The sequence below is a fragment of the Astyanax mexicanus genome, chromosome 21 (genome assembly GCF_023375975.1).
Source record: "Astyanax mexicanus isolate ESR-SI-001 chromosome 21, AstMex3_surface, whole genome shotgun sequence".
Lineage (NCBI taxonomy): Eukaryota > Metazoa > Chordata > Actinopteri > Characiformes > Acestrorhamphidae > Astyanax > Astyanax mexicanus.
This window is the reverse complement of record NC_064428.1, coordinates 18,293,019-18,308,712: the sequence shown is the minus strand read 5'-3', so window position 1 is coordinate 18,308,712 and position 15,694 is coordinate 18,293,019. Positions and strand designations below refer to the sequence as shown.

General features: G+C 39.5%; 1 protein-coding gene across 3 annotated transcripts in view; it reads left to right on the top strand.

The window, feature by feature from the left end:
• pard3ba (par-3 family cell polarity regulator beta a) overlaps positions 1-15,694 on the top strand; it is a 256,267-nt gene that overhangs the window by 131,700 nt on the left and 108,873 nt on the right. For all 3 annotated transcript variants that reach the window (XM_049469675.1, XM_049469674.1, XM_049469676.1), the window contains one exon: positions 8,627-8,744. In XM_049469675.1, coding sequence (XP_049325632.1) covers positions 8,627-8,744 — 118 coding nt within the window. The remainder of the gene's footprint in view (positions 1-8,626; positions 8,745-15,694) is intronic.

Here is a 15,694-nt window from a genome sequence, read left to right as displayed (position 1 = left end):
GAGGACAAAAAGCATTGGCAGCTTTCACCATCAGTTTTACTCACAACATAATAAAGTCTGATACAGTAATAATATTAAATAATATAAAACTGCCGTTTTTTAAAAAGCTGATATTTTGGCCAAGTTAAGCAAACATTTCTCCATGTATTGTACGATTTATCATTCATGTAATTTTTATTATGACAGTCAACTTAAATCTATTATAAATAAAATTAAATAGAATAACTATAGCATTCTGAAACAACATTCTGAAAGTGAACATAGAGATTCACATTATTAGACTCGATAAGTTAAATTATTGAGGGTGTTTCTATTTATTTTATGATAGGATGATAATGTAATTATTGTGACAGGCCTATTTAAAACAGTACATATTGTTGAAATATACTAGTATGTGTCATTTGTTTTGTATTTCAGTTGTTGATGACATAAAACACTTATAGAACTACTAGGCTTTTTAAGTATACAGTATATAATACTGAATCGTAACACAAGTTAAAAATGGCGACGGTTCGGACCTTGACCTTCCGAAATTTTCTCTAACTGGACCAAACTGAATTCTAATTAAATACCCCTACTTTATGCAAACCAGCCACACTGACACACACGCCCAGAACAACATAGCTTTAACGGCTTGAGGTGACGTAAGCGGCTCGTCACTTGCCAGTGTGATCGCCGGGTGAAAGGTGGCCAGAGTTTCTGCACTGAAAGGTCTTTGACACCCTGTCAAGAATAATTATTGAAATGTCTATTGCTTTAAGTGGACTTTTATTTCATCATATTTCCCCCAGTGCCTCAGAAACGCTTCACTTTTCATGCCTCAGTCTTGCCCTTGAATCTTTTGAGCTTACATGTGCTTCCTAGGTAAGAAAGGATTTGGTAAGATCTGTCCCCAACCTCCTAGAAGTCAGAAAGTTCATCAGTTCAGAAGTGGATCTTCATCGCAGCTTGATGAAAATGAAGACGAATGATTATCGACTCCACCTTGAGTTGTGGAATCTGACTTTGGCTGCCGACAGCAGAGCATCATGGGAGGGCATTAGACTATCCCCCGCCCCATCTACCCTGAGATGGATGGCGATTGGTGCAGACTCTAATGGCAGCTCAATAAAAGGTGATGTGTCGGCTGTGATGCGTTCTCTATTAATCACATGCAGACAAGCTGATCAATATGCCATTAATCACCCAGACAGAGTAGCGTGATAAGAGAATGAGTGGGAGTCGAGAAACGCTAAACAGCTTTCCTAAAACAAGCTTGGCGGATGCGTCCGGCGGCCGATTGAAAATTGCACACGAGTGCCAGTGACTTTCTCACTTTAATTCAGACCTAGTAATGGAGCACAAGTTTGGATCCAGGGTCTACATTTGTTGTTTTTATAATTTTATTATAAATATAATTTTATACTTTGTACCCCATTTTCTCCACAAATTACACGGCCAATTACCCAACCTACTCATTAGGACTCCCCCTATCACTAGTGATGCCCCAACACCAGGAGGGTGAAGACTAGCACATGCCTCCTCTGATACATGTGAAGTCAAACACCACCTCTTTTTCGAGCTGCAGCTGATGCAGCATTGCCGAGTAGCATCACAGCGCTTTTGGAGGAAAGTGCAGCGACTCGGTTCTGATGCATCAGCTCACAGACGCCTTGTGCTGAGCGACATCATACTTTTAGTGATGTGAGGAGAGAGCGCATCTACCCACTTCCGGTAGCCAAAGGCAAGCTACATGTAGAGGATTAGTTTTTGACCGCTAGACCACTGGAGCCCTACAACTGTGCATGTCCACTACATAGTAAGGCAGTAAGGTAGTAAGGTGATCAGCAACTGGCTGAAATATGAATAGGAATGCTTGTAACACTGAACTAATCACCTGTTTATGGACAAAGTTCACCCTTTAACAAAATGAGTCAGTCAGCTTTCTGGTTAGTGCTAGTGTTAGAGGAGATCTGTGCAAGCGCAGTAGCCATACCATGCCAAAAATGAATCAATTATATTGCAATACAGTGAAATATTGAGCCAGCTGTTACAACCTATTCGGAAAAGCCAACTTACTGTTTCTCCCACAGCTTTTGACTTGGAAACATGGAATTTAGCAGGATTGTAGGAACTATACTAAATTACGTTGCCTGTGCTTTTTGTACCTATACATAGTTTGCGGCCATTGTGCGCATGTGTTCGTTTGCACAAGGGAGAGTGGGAGTTTCCTGAGAGTCTCCTGTGCAACCATTGCAAAAAATGTGTCTAGAGCCCTGTATTTAATATTTGACCAATTTAATATTTAATAGACACTAAAATATTCCATTGGAAAGAAAACTATTGTGTGTTTGTATATAAAATGTGTTAAATAAATGACTTTAAAATGCATTTACATTAAATGCACTTCTGCATACTCTAAACTAAAAGAGCTCTTTTATCGGTATTTGTATTGGTATCGGCAGATTTATATCAGTTTTATATCAGAATCGTATCGGAGCTGAACAAAGTGGAGCGTCCCATCACTAAGGTTCAGTCTAGAAGATTTAAATGTAGAAGCAAGTTCTTGCCCGATTCTTTTCCGGTACTGGTCTTTATATACCTTGTATTATTGGTCACAGGCTTTTTCCAGCTCTGGCATTGACTAGAACTGTCTTTCAGTGTCTTTCAGATTCACATAGCTGAGCCATTCATTTTCTCTATTTTGAGTAAAATAGAGGGCACACAGGGTGCACATTTCTCTGCTCGTCGAAAACGCTCTAAAATTAAACCAAAATTGGATAATTAAATCTCCACACTGGCCAAGATAGCCACTGGCCAACCTCCACCATCTTCTCATCTCCTCTTTCTCTCTTTGTCCCAACCCCCCATTAATTTCATGGAGGTGCTTCGATCACACCCTCAAAGTGACCCCTAATCCTCCCTCCACACTGGGCCTCCTCTTGCATAGCTAGTTAATCAGATTACACCACGGGCTCCCCGAATAAAAGGCGTTTTTTTGAGTTTTAATGAAAGGACGCTTGGGGCTAGCCTGAGGGAATCTTACCCCTGGTCACCCCTGCTCTTGCCTGGCGGTGCAGTAAGGGAGGGGAGTAGTAGAAAGAACCCAGGCTTCGGGGTCTCATTTGGGGTCCTCTTTTGTTGGTTCTTTGTCCTGGCTGGTGGCCTCAAGCCCCCGCCACGATTGTTGCTCGATTAAGACGTGGTACACGCTGCCTTTTGAAGATGTCATGGAGACGTGTTGACGTACCCCTCTGGCCAGGAGTATGGAGGGAAGCAGTATTTGCAAGAGTTTGTTGTTTCCAATGTTTGTTATATTTTAACCATCAAACCACAAAGTATAACTTTGTGATTGACCTACAGTGTGTGAGAATATTTTCCAGATTTATTATCATTATTGATTTACAGAAGAGTACAGCATGTATAAATACGTTTTCACCAAATATTATGTAGTAAGAAGTCTTCCTGTAGTCTTGTTAAGAACATTCTCTTACATTAACCAGTTCTAAATAAGAGAAAAACATCATCAGAATTGAACTACTGATGATGACGTTTAGTCTTTTAAAACTATTGGAATTTGAAAGGGGGGTCAAGTAGATAGGTCTGATTCAAGCTCAGATTCAGCAGAAGCAAAACCATTAAAGAACCAAGTTGGTTGAACACTACTCTTAAAGATATGTAGTCAGACACTTCCTTTTGTTATTAACGAGACTTTTAACCAGACTTTTAACCTGTAATGGATTTGAGTAAGGCCCTGTCCAGACAAACCTACATTAAATGTATTGAAAACAATATGGGAATCCCAGTCAAAAGTTTCTACAGCCAGTCCAGTTGGAAACATATTTGAAAAAACTAGTTTATTTATGTATAATAACATATATAGCTTCATATGGCACATGCATTTGTGATGATTTTTAGCCATAATAGTAAGCTAATAATAAACAAAATTCAAGTTTAAAGTTAATTTTTATACTTGATAGATCCTACTAATCCCAAATTGCTTGGAGAAATTAAAAATGCACATCAAGCTAAAGTCCTCACTGGGTATAAGAAGATCATATTACAGAGGCAGAGTCTCTTAGAAGCAAAGATGGGCAGAGGTTCACCAGTCTGCAAAAATACAGACAGTCCAAATGGCTTGAGGTCTAGTGTGAAGTTTCCACAATCAGTGGTGGTTTGGAGAGACATGTCATCTGCTGGTGTTGATCCACTGTGTTATATTAAGTCTAAAGTCAGTGCAGTGTTTCCCCACAAAATCTTACAGCACCTCATGCTTCCCTCTGCTGACAACTTTTATAGGGATGCGGATTTCATTTTTCAGCAGCACTTGGCACACTGCCAAAAGTACCAATTGGTCTTATGATATTCTAAATAATATAATATTTTCTAAAACACTGATTTTTGGGTTTTCATTGGCTGTAAGCCATAATCATAATCAACAATAAAATAAATAGACGCCTAAAGTAGATCACTCTGTGTAACATCTATGTAACATATGAGGAGTTTTTTTTTAGATGCACTAGTTTGTGTTGAGTGTTTTACCCAGAGACTGTAAAAAAATATAGTGTCTTCCGTGTCTCCATTCTCATTCATTTAATTAAAAAATGAAGCCAAAATCTTCCTCCATGTTGGCGATCCTGAAACCTGAGTCTGCGCAGTAGAGACCAGAGGAGGGAGAAAGACTGTGGAGAGACAGCCTACTCATTTAAATAACCCCGCCCCTGAGGGCTGCCTCCGCAGAGCTCACACAGTCTATGGTCCCACCCATACAGTCATTGGTCCCACCTCAGCTAGGTGTAACCCAGCCCTTTTACAATAACCACACCTTTTTGAACAGAGCTGAATAATGTTTAAAAAAAAACGATTTCTGTGGGGATATAAAAATTTTACAATATAAGCAGAGGTTACACTAGCTGTTCCATTTAAATAAAGGAGGTAGAGTTACAGTATATTGGAAAGAAAAAACGTGATTGAAAGTTGTCTGTTTTGCCATTGAAACCTATGGGGATGGGTGGGGTTACACAGCTTTCTGCAACCGAACAGCAGGGGGCGCCCGACCTGTGGTGGCTTTACTTTTGAGAGATGATGCTCTGTCCAGCTATACACAGTGTATGGTTTTACCTGTTATAACCTGTATGTAAGCTACCTAGGCATATCGATTTGTTTGTGAGGAGGCTCAGCTTTGATGCTAATGCTGCTTGGACGGAGACGAGCTTCTGTTTGTTGATTTAAGGGTAAAGGACAGTAGTTATGATCTTTACTAGCAGGGAGGATTGCAGAAATCACAGATGAAAGAAGTGTGGCATTGTTTACCCTGCCCGTGTTTTTGTGTTGCGTCTACTCTGAAGCTGTGTTGACTGTTTTTACGGGGGTTTGAGACAAAACGCACCTTCCCCCCTTCCGTCAGTCCACTGATCAGAGTGAGGAGCTAAGACAGGAACACCTTACCTACTTTGTGACACATTTTTCTCTCGCTTGCCTTTTTTTTTTTTTTTTTTTCTTTCTTTCTTTCTTGCATTTGCTCAATGTGTCTGCGTGTCGCAAGGGAACAGCCTTTTTGTTTCCGGGCAGTAAAAAACTGAACGTGTTTGGAAATGAAATTCGAGAGAGACATTGAAAAGCATGACATATGTAAAGATCCATCATTCCTACTAATAATATCCCACCTCTCCATTCTTTCTCTCTCTCTCTCTTTCTTTCTCTCTCTCTCTTTTTCTCTTTCTTTTATTGCCGTGGCTCGCTCGTTCACTCGCTCCCCCTCCCCAAACACAATATTCCTGCACGCGTACGTTGGAAGGGACTTTGATATGGTGATATCCTAATACCTTTTATGTCCATTCAGCTAACTCTATATGCCTGGGCTTTTGTGAGAGTGTGAATAAAGAGTGTGTGCACGTGTGTGTGTGTGTGTGTGTGTGTGTGCACGCTCACTATGACAGTCTAAAGCATTGGAAAGCTCTCCCACTGTGTGCCCTGCTCCAGAGCTGACAGCTGCCTTTACCAAAGAAAGACGCTCATCAATAGACATCAGCCCGTGGTCCACGTCTTCATCTTGTCGCGTCTGCATCCTTATCTGCTCCAGCTAACGCTGTCTGACACGTCGCCCGTGGCTCATGAATAGCTGGAACTGTATCAAATCGCAGCTTTAATGATTTACCAGCTGGATTCTTGACTTGGTCTTCATGAAGCAGCTGTGACCCGTTCGTAATTAGTCCATCCAGCCGTGCGATTAACTTAAGTTACTGGACATGCGCTCAGATGGTGGTTTACCATCAACATTAAACTTGAAATGAAGGCAACCAGAGAGGATCCTGGCCTTTCATCTCAATGGTTTGTTGGTGCCAGGGTCTGGTGCCAACAGTTTATTGTTTTTATCACACTGTCTGTCCTTTCTCCTGCTCCTACAGACACTAGTAACTACATTTTAGAAGAAAAAGAGCTCTCAACCATGGACAGTTCCCAGTTTCTCTATATCATCACTGTCCTATGAAAAACACTTATCTCCATTTTTGTCAATTTTGAGTTTACTACATCATTTGAACAGACAAACTGTCTCTTACACTGTGAAAAAATTTATTGATGAACGGACCAATAGAAACTCTTCAAAATGACCTGAAATAAACTCTTTTTACATTGACTTCCATTGAATGTTTAGAAGGATTTTCTCTCTCCTGTGAAGTTGCTGTTTTGAAGATAAGTGTTTTTCATTGGACACACCGACGATATACAGAGTATTCGCCCCCTTTTTCTTTTGTTTTTGCATTTAGTCATACTTACAGTTTCCAGATTGTCAAACAAAATTAATTATTAATTAATTATTATTAAAATGATTATTTCTTTTATTAAGGAAAAAAAAAACAGATCCAAATTAATCTAGCCCTTTGTAAAACAGTGTTTGCCCAACACTGTTCAATTTCACTACTAACCACAACCAGGTCTGATTACTGCCAGACCTGTAGAATCAGGAAGAAATCACTGAAATAGATTCTGTCTGACAACATGAAGCAGCTGAAAGATCTCAAAAAAAGGAACACATGATCAACATGTGATCTAAAGAACTTTAAAAACAGATGAGAAAACCAAGTCATTGACATCTGTCAATTTGGAAAAGTCATTTCTAAGGCTTTGGGACTCCAGCGGACCAGAGTGAGTGCTAATATTCAACATGGAGAAAACCAGGAACGCTAATGAACATTCCTTGGAGTGATAGGCCTACCGAAATTACTCCAAAAGGGCATGGACAACTCATCCAGGAGATCACAAAAGAACCCAGAACTCATTTAAAGGACTGCAGGTCCCACTTACCTCAATTAAGGTCAGCCAGTGTTAATGATTCAATATAAATATACTCTTTCACACAGGGCTAGATTGGTTTGGATATTTTTTTCTCCTTTAATAAATAAAAACGTCATTTAAAAAGTGCAAAGTTTGCTTGATAATAAAAAAACAATCAGTATGACAAAAAAGCAAAAACAAAAGAAATCTTTTTTTTTCACTCCACTGTATCTCTGGTAAAGAAGATGCAATGGGTGCATGTGGGGCTCTTAGGTTTGCTCTTAGACTCATGTTTTAGCCGACAGACACTTAAGCACTTGACACATTGATCCACTTCACTGGATCTTTATAACAAGAGTTACCAAATTACAGAATTGTATTGAACATATGAATGTTTGGGTGAATGGTAAAATAAAAAAGTCAGATTTGCTGCCTTATCTCAAATACAGTCAGCCATGACGAGATATTCTGTGTCCACAGTTTTCTTTTTTAGGCTAATATACTGTAGCTACCATCATGCCAAAACCTTGTATGTCCAAAATGGCAACTTTAGAGAAGAAGCAAAAAACAATAACACTTTATTTGTAGGGAAATGACATAGGGACTACATAAGCACATTCATAAGCAATAAATTGTTTATTTTCATCATTTATAAAGAAATGTATTAATATTTATGAATAGCCACTATACATAACCAGTACTGCGTAGTAAATGTGTTAATAATGGAAAGCCTGTTAACCCTTTAATATGATCATAGAGCTGATATGTATCATCCATAAATAAATATGCTTTGTTCTATGAAAATGACTCTTTATAACAGTGTTGTAAATAATAATCTTCCTAACAGGCTAGACCTACTTAACTAAGTAAAGATGAAAATGACTAAAAAATTAAGGTTAGTCAATCTAAACAAAATCGAGAACTCGCAAAAACCATCAAACACGTTATGATAAAACTGGCACTCATCAGGACCGCACCAGGAAAGGAAGAGCAAGTGTTTCCTCTGTTATACAGGATAAGGTACCAGCCTCAGAAACCACAAGTTAACAGCACCTCAGATTAGAGTCACCTAGTGTCTTGGTTTGTTTAACACTTTTAAGTTACTACGTGATTCTTTATGTGTTCCTTCATAATCTGGATGACTTCAGCATTAAATTACAATGTAGGGAAAACAATTAAAAATAAAAAAAAATGAATGCATGAGAAGGTGTGCCAACTCCTTTGACTGGTACTGTAAATAAAAAAAAAAAAAAATAAAAAAAAAATAAAAAAAAAATAAAAAAAAAAATATATATATATATATATATATATATATATATATATATATATATATATATATATATATAATTATTGAATGTTTTTCCTGTTGTAGGAGAGCAGCCAGACCCAATCCAGAGGGAGCCCTCCTGTCCAGTCATCCAAGAACAGCCAATCCAATGGAGTCTCACAGCCTCCAATGGTCATGAACAGCATCTACGATCGAGCTCCAGGTATGTACTCAATTTACACAATGTACACAATTGTGCAAGTCCACAAACAGAACATCCTACCACTGGTCCAACAGCTTTTAAATGAACGATAAAGTGGCAGTCTGTATTATTCAGTTTTTAAACTGAGAGAAGAAGCATTTCTGAGTGGAGAAGGGACAAAATATTGTGTTTAATGGTACCAGTGTGCTGGTAATCCTAATGTATTCATTCTAAAAACTGGGGAGTTCAGAAATCAGTATTTAGTGGAATAACCCTGGTTTTTAATCACAGTTTTCATGCATCTTGGCATGTTCTCCTCCACCAGTCTTACACACTGCTGTGGAATAACTTTATTCCACTCCTGGTGCGAAGATTCAAGCAGGTTTTCAATTTGGTAAAATCAAAGAAACTCATCATTTTAGGTGGTCTCTTATTTTTTTCTAGAACTATGTGTTGCTTGTACTGTCCAGAAGATGCTATACAGAAGCCTTTTGGCTGGATATTCCTGGTTGGTGGACAGTTCTCAGTTTATCAGTGACTTTGAGGTGTTTAAAAACTCCAGCAGCACTGCTGTGTCTGATCCAGATGTCTCATACCACCACAACACACACTAATACTTTATACACTACCACTGCCATGTGAGTGAGTGTCACTGCAGTGCTGAGAATAGTGACTCACCACCCAAATAATAATAGCTGTTTTCTGGAGGTCCTGAGGAGTCGTGACCAATGAGGAACAGGATGAAAGGAGGATAGTAATAAAGTATGCAGAAAAACAGATACAGAACTACAGTCTGTAATTATAGAACTAAAACTGCTTCTATATGATCAGTGGAGCTTAAAAAAAGACATAATGGGTGTAGAAACAAGGAGGTGTTCATAAGGTTATGCTTGATCATTGTATGCTGAACTTTTCACAGTTTCTTATCCTACAGCCACAAATTTAAATATACTTTCTTTAGATTTTAAGTGATAGACAAACACAAAATAGCATGTAATTGTGAAGTTTACACGGTTTTCCAAATTTGAATGAAATAAAAATCTGAAAAGTGCAATTTCTCTGTCTCTGCCAGCTTTGCACATCTAGAAACTTCTAGAGATTTTTGCTCATTCTTCTTTATAAAACAGCTCAAGCTCAACCAGGTTGAATGGAGAGCGTCTGTGAACAGCAATTTTCATGCGTCTCCACAGAAGCTCAGTGGTATTTAGGTCAGGATTTTGACTGGGCCATTCTAACACATGAATATTCTTTGATCTAAACCATTCCACCGTAGCTCTGGCTGTATGTTTAGGGTCATTGTCTTGCTGGAAGTTGAATCTCCTTCCCAGTCTCAAGTCTTTTGCAGCCTCCAACAGGTTTTCTTTCCTGATTGTCCTGTATTTAGCTCAATACATCTTCCCATCAACTCTGACTAACTTCTCTGTCCCTGCTAAAGAAAAGCATTCCTATAGCATGATGCTGCCACCACCATGTTTCACAGTGGGGATCGCATGTTCAGGGTGATGAGCAGTATTACTTTTCTGCCACACATTTAGTCACACAAGTTTGGTCTTATCTGACCACAAAACCTTCTTCTACGTGTTTTCTTCTTTCCACTCTTCCATAAAGGTCAGATTTGTGGAGCTCATGACTTGTAGTTGTCCTGTGGCAGTTTCTTTCACCCAAGCTATGGATTTCAGCTCATGATTGGCTATGAATAATTAACATGGTGGTGTATGAGGTGTTAGTGTGTGTTGTTCTAGTACGAACGTATCAGACACAGCAGTGCTTTTAGCGTTTTTAAACACTGTGTCCAGTAAAGACACATGTCCTAGACATGGGCGAAGAGATCATGAGTCATGATTCTTGATTAAATACTTCATTTTTTATGTGGGAGAAGAAAAACAAAAATAAACCCAGTGGTCTGTTTTCTGCAAGAAGTATCTGTTTGTATGCATGGACTATTCAAGCCAGAAGCCACCGGTCATGATCATTGCCAACCACTGCACTGTCTACTGTGGTAATAATGCCTTTTTTGATGAGTTCTCTGTACGCTTGTGATTTTGTGGAGGAAGGAATGTTAAGTTTCAGCACAACTTTAATACACTTCAGCTTACCATGAGCATGCTGGTCAGCTGAATGGTAAATTGTAGATGAATTTGTATTAAAGAGTTGTTTTTTTGCTTCTTAGTTGTGGAAGAATAAAAAAATAAATACAGCGAATTGCAGAAAGCCCACGCTGGCGCTCTGAGAGAAGAGATGATCATGATTCCTGATGAAATGTTTCATTTTTAAGTGGGAGGAAGAAAAAAACAAGAAGAATAAACACAGTGGTAAACTTTACCCCGCTCGTTGCCACGCTACGACTCCCAGCGCTCGACATTAAGCTCTTCATCTCCTTCGCGTTGGACGCGCGCCAATCCCGCTCGAGCGGACGCCGCTATTTTCCGTTACATTTTTCCCCTCAGCTTTCAGGCGGCTGGGTCTGACCTTGAAATCATTAGGCTGATGAAATGGATTCTAAGTGGGCCGTATTTGCATACGCCGCCATTGTGCGCGCCGCTCGCGAACGGATAACAAACTGTTTTAAATTCACTCTATTCTTCGGCGCCGCGCTCTCCCGAGAGTTGCCGTGCCAACACAAAGCCTCTTCGCTGGGCTTTCAGGGGAAAAAAGGAAAATGCATTGTTTTCTGATTAGAGTCCCTTGTCCGTCAAAAGTATCTCACTGTACTGTACTATTTTTTTTTTCTCCCGTCAGTGTCGCGTGTGGGGGAGGCATGTGGTATTTACATATAATTGTCCATGTATTCCGCTTCGTTTTGCTGTAATGATGCTTTTTATTCGATCAAAAAAAAAAGAGCTGGGTTTATGAAGAGCTGCATTCATAACACTACTCCATAACATGTATGTATATAAGCATAAATACACCTTATTCCAACAAATGCTGCCTGTAATGGCTGAAATAACCGCTGTAAATGCTTATGTAGGTTTACAGTGGCTTAATAGGGAACACTAGTGAACAAACAGCATTGTGAAGACCAGGAAACACAACAGACAGGTCAGAGATAGTATGATGTATGTTTTATGTTTGCTGGAGGGATAAAGAATCACAGGGATCACAGTAAGTAGAGTTGGGAAGTTTAAAGCAGGGTTAGGTAACAAATATATGCCATCAGGCCCATGATCACTCTGGAGGAGCTGCAGAAATGTAATGGCTGAAATAACCGCTGTAAATGCTTATGTAGGTTTACAGTGGCTTAATAGGGAACACTAGTGAACAAACAGCATTGTGAAGACCAGGAAACACAACAGACAGGTCAGAGATAGTATGATGTATGTTTTATGTTTGCTGGAGGGATAAAGAATCACAGGGATCACAGTTAGTAGAGTTGGGAAGTTTAAAGCAGGGTTAGGTAACAAATATATGCCATCAGGCCCATGATCACTCTGGAGGAGCTGCAGAAATGTAATGGCTGAAATAACCGCTATAAATGCTTATGTAGGTTTACAGTGTCTTAATAGAGAACACTAGTGAATAAACAACATCACGAAGAACAAGGGACTCATCAGACAGGTCAGAGATAAAGTTGTGGAGAAGTTTAAAGCAGGGTTAGGTAATAAAAACCAATCCCAAAGACATGGCCGTCCACCCAAACAGACAGATCAAGCAAGAGGCCCATGGTCACTCTGGAGGAGCTGCAGAAATAAACAACTCGGGTGGGAAAATCTGTCCACAGAACAATTATTGGTTGTGCACTCCACAAAAATAACACTGCTTATCACCCTGAACACACCACCCCCACTATGCTATTTACATATTATTGTCCATGTATTTGGCTTCGTTTTGCTGTAATAATGCTTTATATTCGATAAAAAAAAAAGAGCTGGGTTTAAGAAGAGCTGTATTCTTAGCCCTACATCATTACATGTATCTGAATAAGCATAAATACACCATATTCCAACAAATGATATTCATCATTGCAGTTGTTGATCTGAAATAGCCTTTATATGAATGCTTATATAGGTTTACAGTGGCATGCCAAAAGTCACGGGACCGCAGTATGTAAACTGATACGAAATAAATTTCGTAAGTGTTAACTTACCACCGAGAATTTGTCATAGAAGTCACTGTGATGGCAAAATGACCAGGTAGAAGATTACTTTGTTATAATTAGAATTTTGTTTCATATATAATCATTTCTTTTGTTAGGATGATTAAAGTCACTCTCTCTGATTCAAGTTGCCTGTGTAGGGAAGTTGTGTTTCCTGTTATTTCACAGGCTTAGTTATTTTAAATTTACTCATGTACTCATGAACTGGAACTGTATTGTGCCATGTGTAAAGTTTGGTGGAGGGGGGATTACGGTGTGGGCTTGGCCTCTTAGTTCCACTGAAAGGAACTTTTAATGTTTCAGCCTATCGGGAGATTTTAAGAACTTGATACATCTGCTCCTTTGATTCAAACTGAAAAGTCAGAAAGTCTAGAACATACAAGGCACTTTTTTTTTTTAAAGACTGCAAGGCAGTGAGATGGAGAACAGTTAGGATTGTTTTAAAACAAATGTCATATGTTACTTTACAACATGTTTAATGTGTAATAAAGTGCAGTTCAGCCACTGACCTAGTCTCTGTAAAACACAAAATCCACCGGAGATCCCACGTAAACACGTAAACATAGCGTTACTTACACACAGAGGTTGTGGCTTGAATTCCAGGTACCGCATTTAAAAACCGTTGGGTGTGATAGCAAAACAATTATAAAGGTACTAAACATTAAACTAAACCTTCCTAGCTAAATTGTTTGCGTCTTCGCTGGTGGTGTTCCATAGACAATTTCTAACCATGTGTTCCTTAGTTCTGAATTACTGGCGAAGCATAAAACACTGATGTGCTATTTTTACAGATAATACACTGCCTTGAAGGGGAATTATGGTGTGGGCTTGGCCTTTTAGTTCCACTTAAAGGAACTTTTAATGTTTCAGCCTATCAGGAGATTTTCGACAATTACAATCACTTGACACATATCTACACCTGCTTCTTTGTTTCAGGCCAAACTGAAAAGTCAGAAAGTCTAGAACACCATTTTTAAATGGTGAAAACACCATTTAAAAAGTATTATTATTATTTTGGTTCTGTTCTGATCTGTCTGTAGTCCTCCAGTCAGCAGCACAGCGGTGTCCTTCATTAGCCTGTGCACGGTTATTTTATTAAACACTAACGCTCGCGATGACTGTCGGATGTCAAGAGCTGCCGTATTGATTGACTTCCCAAGATGGAACTTGTTCAGCATTGCAATCAATGTGTGTACATGCGTCTGCGCTTGTGTGATTTGTTCCGGCACAGCGTGAGCACCTTTCCCTGCTTGCAAATATGCCCCTGTCTTTGTCTCCTATGGATTATTTTAAAACATCCCACAGACAGGGCGGCATGAATGCGTAATAAATGCGCGTTTCCTGTTTTCAATTTTCTTTTCTGTAAGAAGAATGCCAGTAAAGTGAATAAAAAAATAAATAAATTAATAAATAACAAAGCGGGAGGAGGGGGGGGGGGCTTTTGGATGATAGCAAAGCGTTTTTTAAAGCAGCTGTTTTCTCAGTTTATAATGTAAATAAGAAATGACAGTTAAGGTGAAGCTGAGCTGAGGTCTGGAGGACCAAAGGTGCATTCCAGTCACCCCAGTAGTTCCCTGTGAAGTGGAATATACTGGGAATTCAGACATTCTAAGTGAGATTCCAAACCGTAGGCAGGAAAAGTGTTTAGGTTGAAGATAACTTCAAACTGTGTGGGGAATTTTATGTACCAGTTTAGCACTACACAGGAAGTTGAAGATAAATTAATTTAAAGGTCTCCTTCTGCTAGAATCCACCTTTTCTTGTTCTTTGTGAAAAACTATACCGTATTTTTCGGACTATAAGGCGCACCGTATTATAAGACGCACTATCAAAGAACGCCTATTTTCTGCTATTTTTCCATACATAGGGCGCATCGCATTATAAGGCGCGTTAAGTGACACTAGAAAGGGTGCCTATATCAAAGTGAACAGGGGTGGCGCCATGTTTCCCTTCCCCCACCGGGGGTGGTCGCTTGCCGGTGGAGCGTCTCAGTATATATAAATCTAGCTCTTTCAAAGTCAAACGAGTGCTGGATATTAATCTACACAGATTCCTCTCCTGAAAACTGTTTATTTGGGTGAGTAACGTGCTTCAGTTTATTTACAGTAAGCTTAGATTTCCAGATGTCCACTAAGGCTTGCTGCACCAGCGTTAGCATAGCTATCCGCTAGCACGCTAGCTAGTCACCTAAACTAGTAAAGTTAACCCAAACTTAAACGACAGCGTTACACTGAGTAATCCTGCGTGTTCTGGTAAGACAGTGAGATATTAGCTAGCGATTCGTCCCCCGTAGCTTGTTTTAACACTGTAAACAAGCAGATTACAGGCTGATAAAACTCACCTCTGAGAGAGTTAGCGCTTAGCATCTAGCTAATGCTAGCCAGGCAAAGCAGCACAGACTTACAGGCCGATAACTCACCTCTGAACGGTGAACGCTTAGCGATTAGCATCTAACTCTAATAATACTGCTCCAGCAGTATTAAAAGTGCTAAATTTAGAAAATACTGATCTCTGAACAGTGAAAAAGCTAGCTAGCTAAGCGGTTAGCATCTAGCTAATGCTATTGCTGCTCTGCACGGAGTGTGTGTTTACTGCTCCTTACACCTGACGGGTAAAATTTAGATAATACTGATCTCTGAACAGTGAATAAGCTAGCTAATGCTATTTGCTGCTCCAGCCTCGGAGCTGCACGGCTCTGGACTCTGTATAGCACTGAAACTCTGTATAACGCTGCACGGAGTGTGTGTTTACTGCTCCTTACAACCTGACGAGTAAAATTTAGATAATACTGATCTCAGTGAATAAGCTAGCTAGCTTAGCGGTTAGCATCTAGCTAATGCTATTGCTGCTCAGCCTCGGAGCTGCACGGCTCTGGACT